The following is a 12,356-nucleotide window of genomic DNA, read 5'->3' as shown; positions in this document are numbered from 1 at the left end:
CCTTTTCTGTGTAAAGTTATAGCCAAACTTGTGTTGCCATGACAACGAAATGTCAACAAACCCTAAAAGTAACTTAAAAATTACATTTTAAATAACTTTACAGCTCAAATAATACACAAATTTTAACAGCAGAATTACTGAAAGTGCTTTTATAAAATTATAAGCTTCACATTTCTGTGTTTAAACCATCGAAAAATTGGCTCTATTCACTTCCATTGTAAGTGCATCACTGTAACCTCGATTTTTGCTTTTTTTAAAGAAAAGGAGGGACGAGATGAAATCAATTTTTGTGGTAATCAACATTATGCCACAAATGCTGTTGATTGAACTTAACTTGTATTGAACCCGTAATATTCCTTTAATGTTGTGCGAGGCTCATTTAATAAGTGTATCATTTTTTTTAACTATAATTAATTTACATGAATCGTCCAAAAGAACCGATAAAATAAAATAAATCCTGTATAAAATAAAATAAATCATAATCAAGTTCCTAACACTAAATAAAAGGGAATCTTTTATTTTAAGTGGTTCATTTACATGAACTGTCCAAAAGATCCAATTCACTTAAAGTATTTGATTTGCCCAGCGCTACATGACAGAAACACAGTTTAGGTTAGCGCATTTTTTATATATATATATATATATCTCGGCTCCACTGCTGCGTTCGGAATTAAATTTAACAAATGTAGAGTTTTGTAATGCTATAGTGCTAATATGACCGCTCTTGCGTGCAGACCTGCGTAGTGAACATTGGTAAGTTTTAAAAGCTAATTTTATTCTAATTTGTTGCTAGTTGAATTAAAGCACACCACTCATCATTTCAATGAATTGCATGCCACTTCTTTGAGGAGTTGTGTTGCTGATGCATTGATTGATATTAGATCACAATAACTGCTAAATATTCAGTCTGTTCGTTTTGATTTTGTAATGTTGTTCATACGAGATAATACACACAGCCTTTGACGATTTGCCCATTTATGGTTTTCTTTCTCTATCACTTGAGCATTTTGACAAGGATGTGTATGTTTTTTGTGGTATTTTGTGATGAGATTAAATTATTAGTGATTTTTGTGTGGCATCATGTTCAGGATGCACTAGGGAAAAAAACTATCTTTATCCGTCACTCTCTGTAAATATTCTGTCATGATCTATTTTTATCCTTCATACTTCTATTCATTTTAAAAGTATTAGAGCTTCATTCAGGGGTGTAGCATCCATTCTATTGGCATATTCATGGCAGAAGGCTTATGTGATCGATGTTTTGACTCAACATGCTTAAGTGTGGTGAAACTAAGCAGTTCTAGGGAACGTTCTAGGGTGAAGGTTCTACCTGTCAATCAATCGCTGCGCTAAAATAAGGTTTTTAAACTTTGCCGGTTAAAGCGCATACATGTATGCACAAGTTTACAGAACTTTTTTATTGTCTCTGATTTAAACATAAAGTGCCACATGAGAAACACATCTCTGAAGCTCAGTTAATACACTTACTGCACTTAAATAACTGACAATTCTGCTCTCATTGCTGTATAATTGGCTGAAATGATGTGCCGCTTTTTTCGCACTTTCTTTTTGTTATTATGCATTTTTGCGCTTTATTATCATGCATTGATGTAGGCAGTCATGAAATCAGAGGCCCTCTAGGCCTCTACTCAAAATCCAAACACAAAAGAGACGCATAAAACCAGGTGTTAATGTTGATGGTGCCTGTTAATACGCTGCCTAATACATCGTAATATCAGGAAATAAACAGGGCGCACACATACAGCGGGAACAGGAGAAACAGAGTAAAGTCAAAACTGATGCACTAGTTTAAAATGTTTTTCTTGCTTCTTTTTTATGTCAGTTTGAAAGATAGCATTTGGAATTATCCGTCAATGTTTCAAAAATCTGTAAAATCGGGTTTAGTGATTGTTTGTGGCCCACCAGAAATTATGACCCTGAAACGCCACTGATGTGACCAAGTGTAAAAAAAACTGAAATATGATGTTTAACCATTTTTAGACAACAATTTACAATGGTATCAAGCTACAGAACCCTAAACATGCTCTTTGTTATGATTGGCTTAGTAGAGCATTAGCTACGTCCTTTACTGCCATCCACCATCATTCACTGTAAAGCATGCTGGCATGCCAGACCATAATTCTTGTTGAAATGTGGTCTCATCCATTGCCAGACAGTGTCCTGACAACCCCTCGCTGTCAGCCCTTCTTTCAAGCCGCCCAAGTCTCCCGACATCGTGACTTCAGCCCGGACTGAAAGAGAGTAATGGGGTGCGTTTGTGTATGGGACCCCTGCAGTGTTGCAGATTGAAACGCTGATGTGTTGAGCAGTCAGTCCTGCTATTTGACTGCTGATGGATCACGTTTATCCACTTGCCTGATGTTCATTACACTTATTAGAGAGACACGGACAACAGAGCGGAAGACTTAGGCTACATGTACACTTTATTTAGCTCATGTCTTCCTCATTCTGTGGAAAAAGGAAGAAAGTAGCTGTCAAACACATGTGTCTGGGGTCTGACAAGGCAAACAAAAGAGAGGAGGCTCACATATGTTTGATATCAGATTTATTGAGTTTGATATGTTATATATACTTTCTTATGGCTTTAAAAACAGCATAAAGAGGACAGCATAAGGAAACGACACAAGCACCACAAGTTGTATTTTAAAAGATTGTTTTAAAATACAACTATTCCTAATCATGAGAACTAATCATTAGAATACAAAGTGGGAAAGTCCTTCAAACCTTGTCCTGAGGGCGTTTGCATTAAAGTCTTAAATGCACAGCAGCGAAAAAAATAAATAAATAAATAATACAAAATTAAATAAAGAAAATGGGTCATTCAATTCAAAGGGTCAGAGAGAGGGTGAAAAATGGTCATTATAAAACTAAAATATGACTTTTTGTAGCAATTTATTCATTCATTCAAATAGCTTAGGGCCAAATGTGTGATAAACCAGATGGTTGCACTTTGTTTGGTTTGATGTTCCTAATCATAGCTCTGACTCTTTTTGTATCATGACGCCTGAGAGCGTCCATCATTTGAGCATGGCACATGTTTTTCTTTGGACAAACAAGGCTTTGCCTTAGCCTGTGCCGCCATACAAGGGATATTGATTGGTGGAAACAAATCAATCCATCTATTCAGGTTCTTTGTATATATTTTTATAAGAAACTATGGTGCACCGAGGCCTCAGTGTGTATTCTACAGAATAAGACGTTCTTCTAAAAAGGAAGAGAGGGTTATTGAGGGACTCAGTAACTCTGAAAGGCTGAGGAGCGTCTTTGAGAAAACTAGTGTCAGGCTCAAGCTGAGATAGACAGTGCACTCTCAGTCATCAACAAAACGTCTGCCATTGGTGTGCATTTTGTAATGGATTAAAAGTGCTTTATCACATCACCCACACTGGCTGGGCAAACAGTAGAGCCATTTACGGAGGCGGGCGAGTGATTGATCCTTCAGCGGCCTTTAAGAAAACAATGGGGACTGCGAGTCAGTCTCTGCTTAAAAAAAACCCACTGGAGGCAAATTTTTGACAAATGCTAAAGAGCCTCTTTTTGTTTGTGTGGAAATTTGGTGGTGGTTTGCTGTTTCTTTTTTGTTCTTAAGCAGTTTGTAAAGGAGCTATAGTTCTATGTTGTTAGTTTTAGTTTAGAAGGAAAATGTCTCATGGGGAGCTTCAGTTTTAGCTTACCTACAGTACATGCAAACAAGCTCAGTGGCAAGTATTTACACTTGTAGGGCCTTGAAAATGTCAGATCACTGCTCTTTAGATGGTGTTTATGGAGAATAGTCTCACAGCGCAGGCATCAAATGTATACTGTTGTTTATCTGTTGGTGTGAGGGTTAGGTTGTTTATTTCTCTTACAAGTCTCAGCCTCAGCCCACAGATAGTGAAAATTGAAAGCTGCAATCAGATTGCCCAACTACAACGCAACGTCTGCAAGTCGGTGCAAAATAGATATTCACAAGCAAAGATGTATTTTCTGCTGTTTTTATCTGTAAAATAATCTGTGCATATTACTTTTGGACGGACAGAAATTCTGAACACAAAGTCTACAGACACTTCTGCTAAATTCTTCTTATTTCTTTGTTGTTTTCTGTACAAGCATTCACGAAGACAGCCACACCAAATTTTGGAGTTTTTTCCATGTCAGTCTATTAATGTGGTATTATCTAATTCAGATTTAGGAACAAACTTTAAGCAAGTATGTGGACGCAAATGCAAGGACTTGGCAAACACGCTGCCTGGTTGAACATGCTTAACGTGCGTTCTTGCGTTACTGTGCACTTTGTTTAACATTATAAACAAAACAAATGGTGATTGGACATGTTACACGTCAGTCAGATGGTCTCTTACTGTCTTAAAGGGAAAGTTCTTCCAAAAAAGAAAATGTTCTCATTATTTACTTAATAATAATAATAAGAAGAAGAAGAAGAAGAAGAAACTTTATTTTATATAGCGCCTTTAAAGAAACCTCTCAAGGCACTTTACATAGAAAGGAAAAAATAAAAATAAAATATAAAAATACAGAGTTTAATACAAATGGATAAAATATGCATCTCAAAACAACTAATGATAAAACACAGTAAATAAAATGATAGTATTAAATTAATTGAATACAATAGTATCAATATAAAGCCTCCCAGAAAAAATAAGTTTTAAGACATGATTTAAACTCACTAAAAGACTGAACTTACCCTTCATGCCAGATGCGTATGACTTTCTTTCTTCTGCTGAACACAAACGAAGATTTTGAGAAAAATATTTCAGCTCTGTAGGTCCATACAATACAACTGTTGGTGAGAAAAGATCAATTTTTAATTCATTTTCTTACTATAAATCTCCACTTTCACTTTCACATTCTTATTCTTTTATTTTTGGCTATTTGCATTATTTGTGGGAGGAGAATTTATAGTAAAAAAGGACATAAATATTGATCTGTTTCTTACCCACACCTATCATATCACTTTTGAAGATATGGATTAAACCACTGGAGTTGTTTGGATAACTTTTATGCTGCCTTTTTATGCTTTTTTGTACCTTCAAAGTTCTGGCCACCATTCACTTGCATTGTATGGAACTACAGAGCTGAGATATTCTTCTAAAAAAATGTGTTTCTGTTCAGCAGAAGAAAGAAAGTCATTCACATTTGGGATGGCATGGGGGTGAGTAAATGATGAGAGAATTTTCATTTTGGGGAAAATTTAAATGTGAGTGGTTCATACCCAGAATAAGCTGCAAAGTGAACCAGACTTCATGCTGCATGTCAAAATCTGACAGTGCAACGTTCATACAACTTTCTCTCTCTGACTTTCTCTTTTTCTTGTTTTCCTTTGATTTTTTTCTCTCTGCTCATTTTGTGGCTATGCCCATTTCTTAAGACTGATGGATTTGTTTGAATGTGTTCTCATTGCATACTCTTCCGTCTGAAAGCCCTGCTGAATAATCCTCTGCTTGAATAACTGGCATTCACTCAAATGACCAAAGGTATTGCAAATACTTCACACGGCAGCATTCGGATCATTAAGGTTGAAAAATGGCCCACAAAAGTGAATTTGGGATTTGAGAAATGTGATTTCTTCCAACCACTTGATTTTAGAATTAATGTCATGCCGCATTTAAGTGCGTGTTGGCTGGTTTGTGCTCTGTGAGTCCCTTTGATGTCTCAGAATTTACCACATAATAGGCCACTTAAATAATTGGGCCACAAGATGTTTTAAAGCTTTAACTGATTAATGATACAGCAAAACACAAGCCCTTCAATTGCTGCAAGAGATCTTATTTCCCATATGAGACAAAGTCTGACTTCTTAAATAATGATCGCAAACTGCAATAGATTATTATTTTAACATAAAGTAATTTTATGGAATAGTACATTTTTTGAGGTTAAAGTGGAGCCGTCTCAGAGGGGAGAAATTCTTTGCTCTCACAACCATCAATATATCTGAGTGGACTAGATTAAGCTTGATTAAAATATTCTAGAGTGCTTGTTATTTGACCTACATTGTTAAATAAGTCAGTGTTCTGAGCATTACATTTCATACGCTTGAATACATAATTGAAATTAGTCTGGTGCAAGAACAACTACTAACAGTGCTTCAGGGTTGAGAAGAAACTACCGTAGTAAGTTGTGATACTACTAAATTTTGTAGTGTGACAGTAGTTCAGCTGTTTTAAAAACAGCTAACTCCAGTAACTCCCATATCTCCCATATGAAGCATTAGGAAATTCAATTCATGTTAGTGTTTCATATAAATGAATTGGTTCAGAACATGATTCAAAGATTAATTTGAATCCCCAGCCTGATCTCATTAATATACATAGCTATTTGTATGTTAATATTTGTAACATTATGACTGGAGTCACTCAGCACGCCCTGGATTCAAACTTGCAACTCAAGGTGTGGTAGTCAGCATCTTCACTTGGTGAGCTACTCAGGCCCCAGTAGAGATGGAGATTGTTGAATAAAAGGCTTGAATTTGGGTCTATTCCTCTAAACAGTTCTATCTGAAGATTTGATTATAGCGAACAAATTAAATGGATTACTTTTATTATTGTTTTATGATGCTTTTGTGGTATATGTTTTTTATTTTTTATTTTTTTGGCATATTCTGAAAACTCCTTTTGTGTCCCCTGGCAAACACAATTAAAATTAAATGCTTGATGAATGATTAAACGAATGCAGAGTTTTTATTCCTTTGAACATTTTAAGGTTTAGTCTTGGTTAATGTGATATAATCCTTTAAAACATTTTATAGGACAGCAGAAATCGCACAGAACTGAATGAACTGTTAAAATGTCATATTATAATGTCATCTGTGTAAATAAATTTTAACTAATCTAATTTATTATAAATGCAATGGAATTAACTGATTAATTCCATTAATTCAATATTAATCGATAAAACAGCACGCATAAACATTTGTACATAAGGCTGTTAATACATAAAATGATGATGTTTAGATGCTGTAAATACATCAGTATTGTACATTTCGGGGTCTGTGCAAAGGAAGAGAATGTACGTTTGCTAGTCCAAACTAGCAAACTCATGAGATCACGTAGGAATTCCTGTCTTATGATTTGTAAGGAAATACTGAGTTAAATACTTTTGTTCTGTGTTTTTGTTTTTCTCAGTAAGTACATTTTAGCCAATAATATAAATGTAAAAATATTCTAGTTTAATATGTTGTTTTTAGTGTAAATCGATGTTCAATTTTAATGTTCCTGTTTTTATGCTAGATAAATACTGCTTTGATTGTATAATGAAAATAGATTATAAATCTGATATTTTTAAAGATATTTTTAAATAGCTTTATTTTTGTTTTGTAGCTTTTTTTTTTTTTTTTTTTAAGTAAATTACTTTCACAATGGGGTAGCCAGACTGTAATTTAACTATTTTAAATTATGACTGGCTTGTAACTTGTTAAGCTTAATTTTCAAAGTATAGGTCCCCAACACTGGAGTGTTGACATATTGATCTTTGACATTGCTATGAATATATTGTATACATTTAATACAGTATAAAACCCTATAAATGACTAAGTTCAGTCATGAAACTCTGGCTCTGTCACGGAATGCAGAGGCAGGACCCAAATGCAGAGTTGAAAAATAAAAGGACATTTATTTAATGCAACAAAAGGAGCAAAAACAAACTAAAACTCCCACAAGGGGGAAAAACAAACATAAACTACCCCGAAGGGGAAAAAACAAAGTAAATAATCCAGGGAGGGGAAACTGGGAACAGGACCGACCGGACTGGGCTATGGGAACCAGGGAAGGAGGAAACAAACCGACTGACAGGACCGACATTAGAGAACCAACAAGACAGGAAACAAGACAAACTAGCACTGGACAGCAAACACGAGGAGACTAAAATAGGGAGAGAAATCAACAGGTTAACAAGACAGGGCAGTTGTGACTAATAAACTAATAATGGGCAAACAAGAAGGCGGGGTATGGCGTAAGACGGAAAGACATGTGGCAATACAGAAACAAAACCAAGCCATGTGCTCTCACAAGACAACAAAACACCCGAATGGCATGAGCGCACATTGCCAAGACAATAAGGCAATATACACCCATGCCAACTGACAAACAAGACGAGAGAATGCGTAGCAACGGCAAACAAAGCGATGCCATGCATTCTCACAATAAACGAAACCTGAGCGAGGCAAATGCCACGCGATGCACGCAACAGGCGACAAAAACAAGACAGGACACCTGTGCGAGAGTTTGGCCACACACACACCCGACACCTTAGACCGTACTGACCGAACCTCAGCACAACATGAAGTCAGTGCGCGACCTGGGCGCGCGACGCGAGGCACACCCGTGTTCGCGAGAGACAGACAAACTATTGACGCGAGTGCATACTGCTAAGACACTGTGCTCCAGACGTGAAACAAGACAGACCGAAGAGTGTACGTCAGGGAATACAACCGAAACCGTGTGCTCACACAAAGACAGACAACGAAATACAAGACAGACATGGGACGATGATGCCACGGTCCTGTTAGACAAAAACCCAGACTGACAGAGTGACAGGACCATGACAGGTGCAAGCTGATAGGTTCTTTGAACTTGTTATATGTTAGCCAATCAGCTCGCTTACATGTGATATGTCAAGCTAATCGGCTCACATCGTGTAAGCTGATTGGTGCTTTGACATGTAATTTGGTTGCCAATCAAATTGCTAGCATGTACATTTTCATGGTTTGCAAGTAACCGGTTTCACTGTAGTGCACTGCGAGAGTTTTCTCTGAAACCCTCCACCTCCCCAGCTCCACTGGTCTAGATCTGCTACATAGGGAGTGTATATATGTTTAATTGTGCAGCAGCATGTAATACATGCTTGATGCAGCATGTCTTGTGTTTTTCTAATTTTGCAGCAGCATGTCCACATGCTTAACACAGTGTATCGGTGTATGTTCTAGCAGTAGCAAGTGTTCGTACTTGATGTGCAGCAGCAGCAGATCTAGTCCGTCAAGACCAATATCATATCAATATGTTATACCCACATTAACATGCTAAATCTTTCAGTGAATTGTTATGATTGAACTGATGTTAGGCTTATATTTCTCAGATTGGGTATACCCTTATGGAAAAAATAAAATAAATCAGCTTAACCTAGCCTTGGCTGGTTTGCTTGTCTCCCAGGCTGGTCTTTTGGTTGGTTTTGTAGGGGAGACCAGCTGAAGACCAGCTTTGCCAGGCTGGAAGACCAGCTTAAAACAGCTAAGACCAGTAAACCATCTTAGGCTGGTTTAAGATATTTTCTATTTATTTTTTTGCAGGGTAGCTACTGTATGGCAAAACCGAAAATGCATAAAGCATTTAAATGGTATATCTTATAATTCATAATCCAGATATTTTACTTGAGGTGATGTTTAATAGAGTTTCTCCTCTGACTTATCTTCTCCTGCAGGACACAGACCTGATCATGACCTTTAACATCTCCATGCATCGCTCCTGGTGGATGGAGAACGGCCCGGGGTGCAGGGTGACCCCCGTGACCCCTCCTCCCTCCTGGGCCCCGGAGGACCATCGCTACATCAGCATCACTGGCTGTCTGCTGGAATACCAGTTTGTGGAGGTGGCTCACAGTTCCTTGCAGATTATCCTGGCTGTGAGTACAGTCTAATCCCTTACACTGCTTTCTATCCTGCTTACACTGTTCTTGCTAGTGTAATATGGCCTCTGGTATTAAATTCTGCTTTTACAGTTGTGCACCATTCATTTATTTTCCTGTATTTGAGATGTATGTTTTATTTCATTGAGCGCTTGCAAAGGTCACTGCAAGTGAGTCAGATTTATTTGGTTACTGCTCTGAAACGCTAGTGAAACACTATCAGATTTCTTTAGTACTGTGTTCTGTCCGCATTGGCGATGTTGACGTTAAAGAACTGTTTGTGTACATGAAAGTCATGAAAATCATTCTGTCCTAGTATTTTTTACTTATTTTTTTAAACTTGTTCTGAATGAAAATGGGTTTTTCACACTGTGTTGATCTTGGATCTGAATGCATTTGAAAGGGCGTTCTCTATGCCTTTTTGGAAGGGAGGAATTTTCTTTCTTTTTTTACGATGGCTTATATGAGGCTTTTAACAACAAAGCCAGAAAGGCCCAATTCAAACAACCTACAAAGCAGTAATGCATTTACTATACAAACATTGACTAACTGAAAACCCTTCCACTTTATCAGGACTCAATATAAGAGTGTATGATTGGAAAACTCGACTGCTTCAGCGATTTTTGGCTGTCGGCAGTGCTGCACATTTGTTTTAGTCTATTTAAAACATCACCAGTTGATTACATAAAGTCTGTACAAGGTATATAACGGTACAGGAAATGCTTCAAAATATGAGCAGCATCGAGCTGTTTGGCTGGCCTACAGTGCTGATATTGCTTGAATGTGTGTTGTTAATATGAGCTGAGCATGTTTCCTCTGAGTCTTTATTTATTTATTTTTTTATCTCTTGCATTACCTGCGACACTGGCTTCCATCCCCTTCTGCAATCAGTGCCACTAATTCAATTGTGAAATAAAGCTCCTCCAACTTGAATGTACCAATTCTCGGATTACAAGCCCGTACTGGATTTACTCTCCCCCTGCTTTTATTTTCATTTACAGAAATCAATTTACTTCTTCTTTTTGTAGACATCATAAAATCAAAATTGACCCTGTTAACTTTCTTAATATATGTTCCTATTCTTATTGTGCATGATTCATCAAACAAAATGTTTGCTTTCATAATCTTTCATCAAAATGTAACATCTTTTTCCACCTCTGAAACGACTTTCAGAGCCCACTTGTGTGTTCTGAGTGTTTTAATACGCTGCTATGTGGTTCTAGGGTGTTTTGGGTGGTTGCTAGGGTGTAATTGCTAGGATATTTTGGGTTGCTTACTGGTCCAAGACAAAAGAACTCACCCCAAGACTGATATTTTGATGTTCTTCTCCCTCTTTCAGTGTAAATCTATGGGATTTTTTTTTTTTTAGTTTTATCATACTCCAGGCAAAAAAAAAAAAAGGCAAAACTTTCAACTCATCCCTAGTTTATACAAAAATCACAGTTACATTAAGGCACTTACAGTGGAAGTGAAGGGGGCCAGTCCATAAACATTCAAATACACATGGTTTCAAAAGTATAGACATAAACACTATACGTGTTAACATGATTTTAGTGTGATCAAATCACTTACTAAGCTTGCCCGTGTAAAAGTATATACAGCATTACAATTTTGTTGTCATGAGGATGCAACACCAGTAAACCCAGTAATCTGACATCACTGTAAACACTGGTAAATCCCTGATTTTACACACTAAAATCATGTTAACACATACAATATAATGTTTATATCTTGTGGCTATACTTTTGAAACAGTGTGTATTTTACCATTTATGGACTGGCCACATTAACTTTAATTGTAAATTTTTTTAATTGTAAAAACAATTTATTTTTATTTTTTGTTTTTTTTTGTTTTGTGGTAATCAACAATATGTCACAAATGCTGTAGACTGAGCTTTCCTTTCAAACTTGAATATTCCTTTAAAATTAAGGATTAGAGCTTTGTTTGAATCCTTAATCCTAAGTATAAACAATATTACAGTAATAATGATGCTTGTCTAGCAAGCAACTCTAATAATATCAAATCACATTTTTCACGAATCAAATAAAATACTAATTTATAAAATCAAGACCCGTCTTGTATAACTTCCCACTGAATATTCTGTTTTACTTGAAATACATCACTTTGCCTAAGTTAAATGCTTTGCAAATGTTGTTTCATGTTATCTTTAACCCTTGTGCGTCAATAAAAATAAGTTACTATGAGGTCCTTTGTCCACGTCATAAAAACTGCCATAATAAAAATATACATTATTTTCCACTTTCAGTTAGTTTTTTTTAGTTTTTAACCAATATCAGTCCTGATCATAACTACCATATATTCATTAATTTTCAGGATTTTAACCCTTTAAATGTCAGTTTGTTTATATAATGCCACTGTTGTTTTTTACACACACACACACACACACACACACACACACAAATTTCTCAATACACACATACAAAACACACTCTGACATCCTTACCAACACACCCACACAATTTTAGATGCATCATTTATTCAGTTGGCCTACAGTGTTCTATAATACAGCAAACAGAAAATAGGAAAAAAGCATGTATTTGCTCCATAGGCTAAACATGAGAAAAATTGTGCCATCTAGGACTCCAGAATGAAGGCATAATATGATAGAATTCATGATTTTATGATTTAATGGCACTGGGATCAAATATTAATGGGTTTCAATGGGGACATTTTTGTCCTGAAGGTCCTGAGTGTAACTATTT

At 36.3% G+C, this 12,356-nt stretch overlaps 1 protein-coding gene across 2 annotated transcripts in view; it reads left to right on the top strand.

Moving 5' to 3' along the window:
• The window catches only part of LOC127456679 (sodium/potassium-transporting ATPase subunit beta-1-interacting protein 2), a 253,204-nt gene that overhangs the window by 147,923 nt on the left and 92,925 nt on the right, over nt 1-12,356 (top strand). For both annotated transcript variants that reach the window (XM_051725147.1, XM_051725146.1), the window contains one exon: nt 9,430-9,630. In XM_051725147.1, the coding sequence (XP_051581107.1) occupies nt 9,430-9,630 (201 nt within the window). The remainder of the gene's footprint in view (nt 1-9,429; nt 9,631-12,356) is intronic.

The sequence above is a fragment of the Myxocyprinus asiaticus genome, chromosome 19, assembly GCF_019703515.2.
Source record: "Myxocyprinus asiaticus isolate MX2 ecotype Aquarium Trade chromosome 19, UBuf_Myxa_2, whole genome shotgun sequence".
Classification (NCBI taxonomy): Eukaryota; Metazoa; Chordata; class Actinopteri; order Cypriniformes; family Catostomidae; genus Myxocyprinus; species Myxocyprinus asiaticus.
This window is presented reverse-complemented; position numbering and strand designations above follow the sequence as displayed.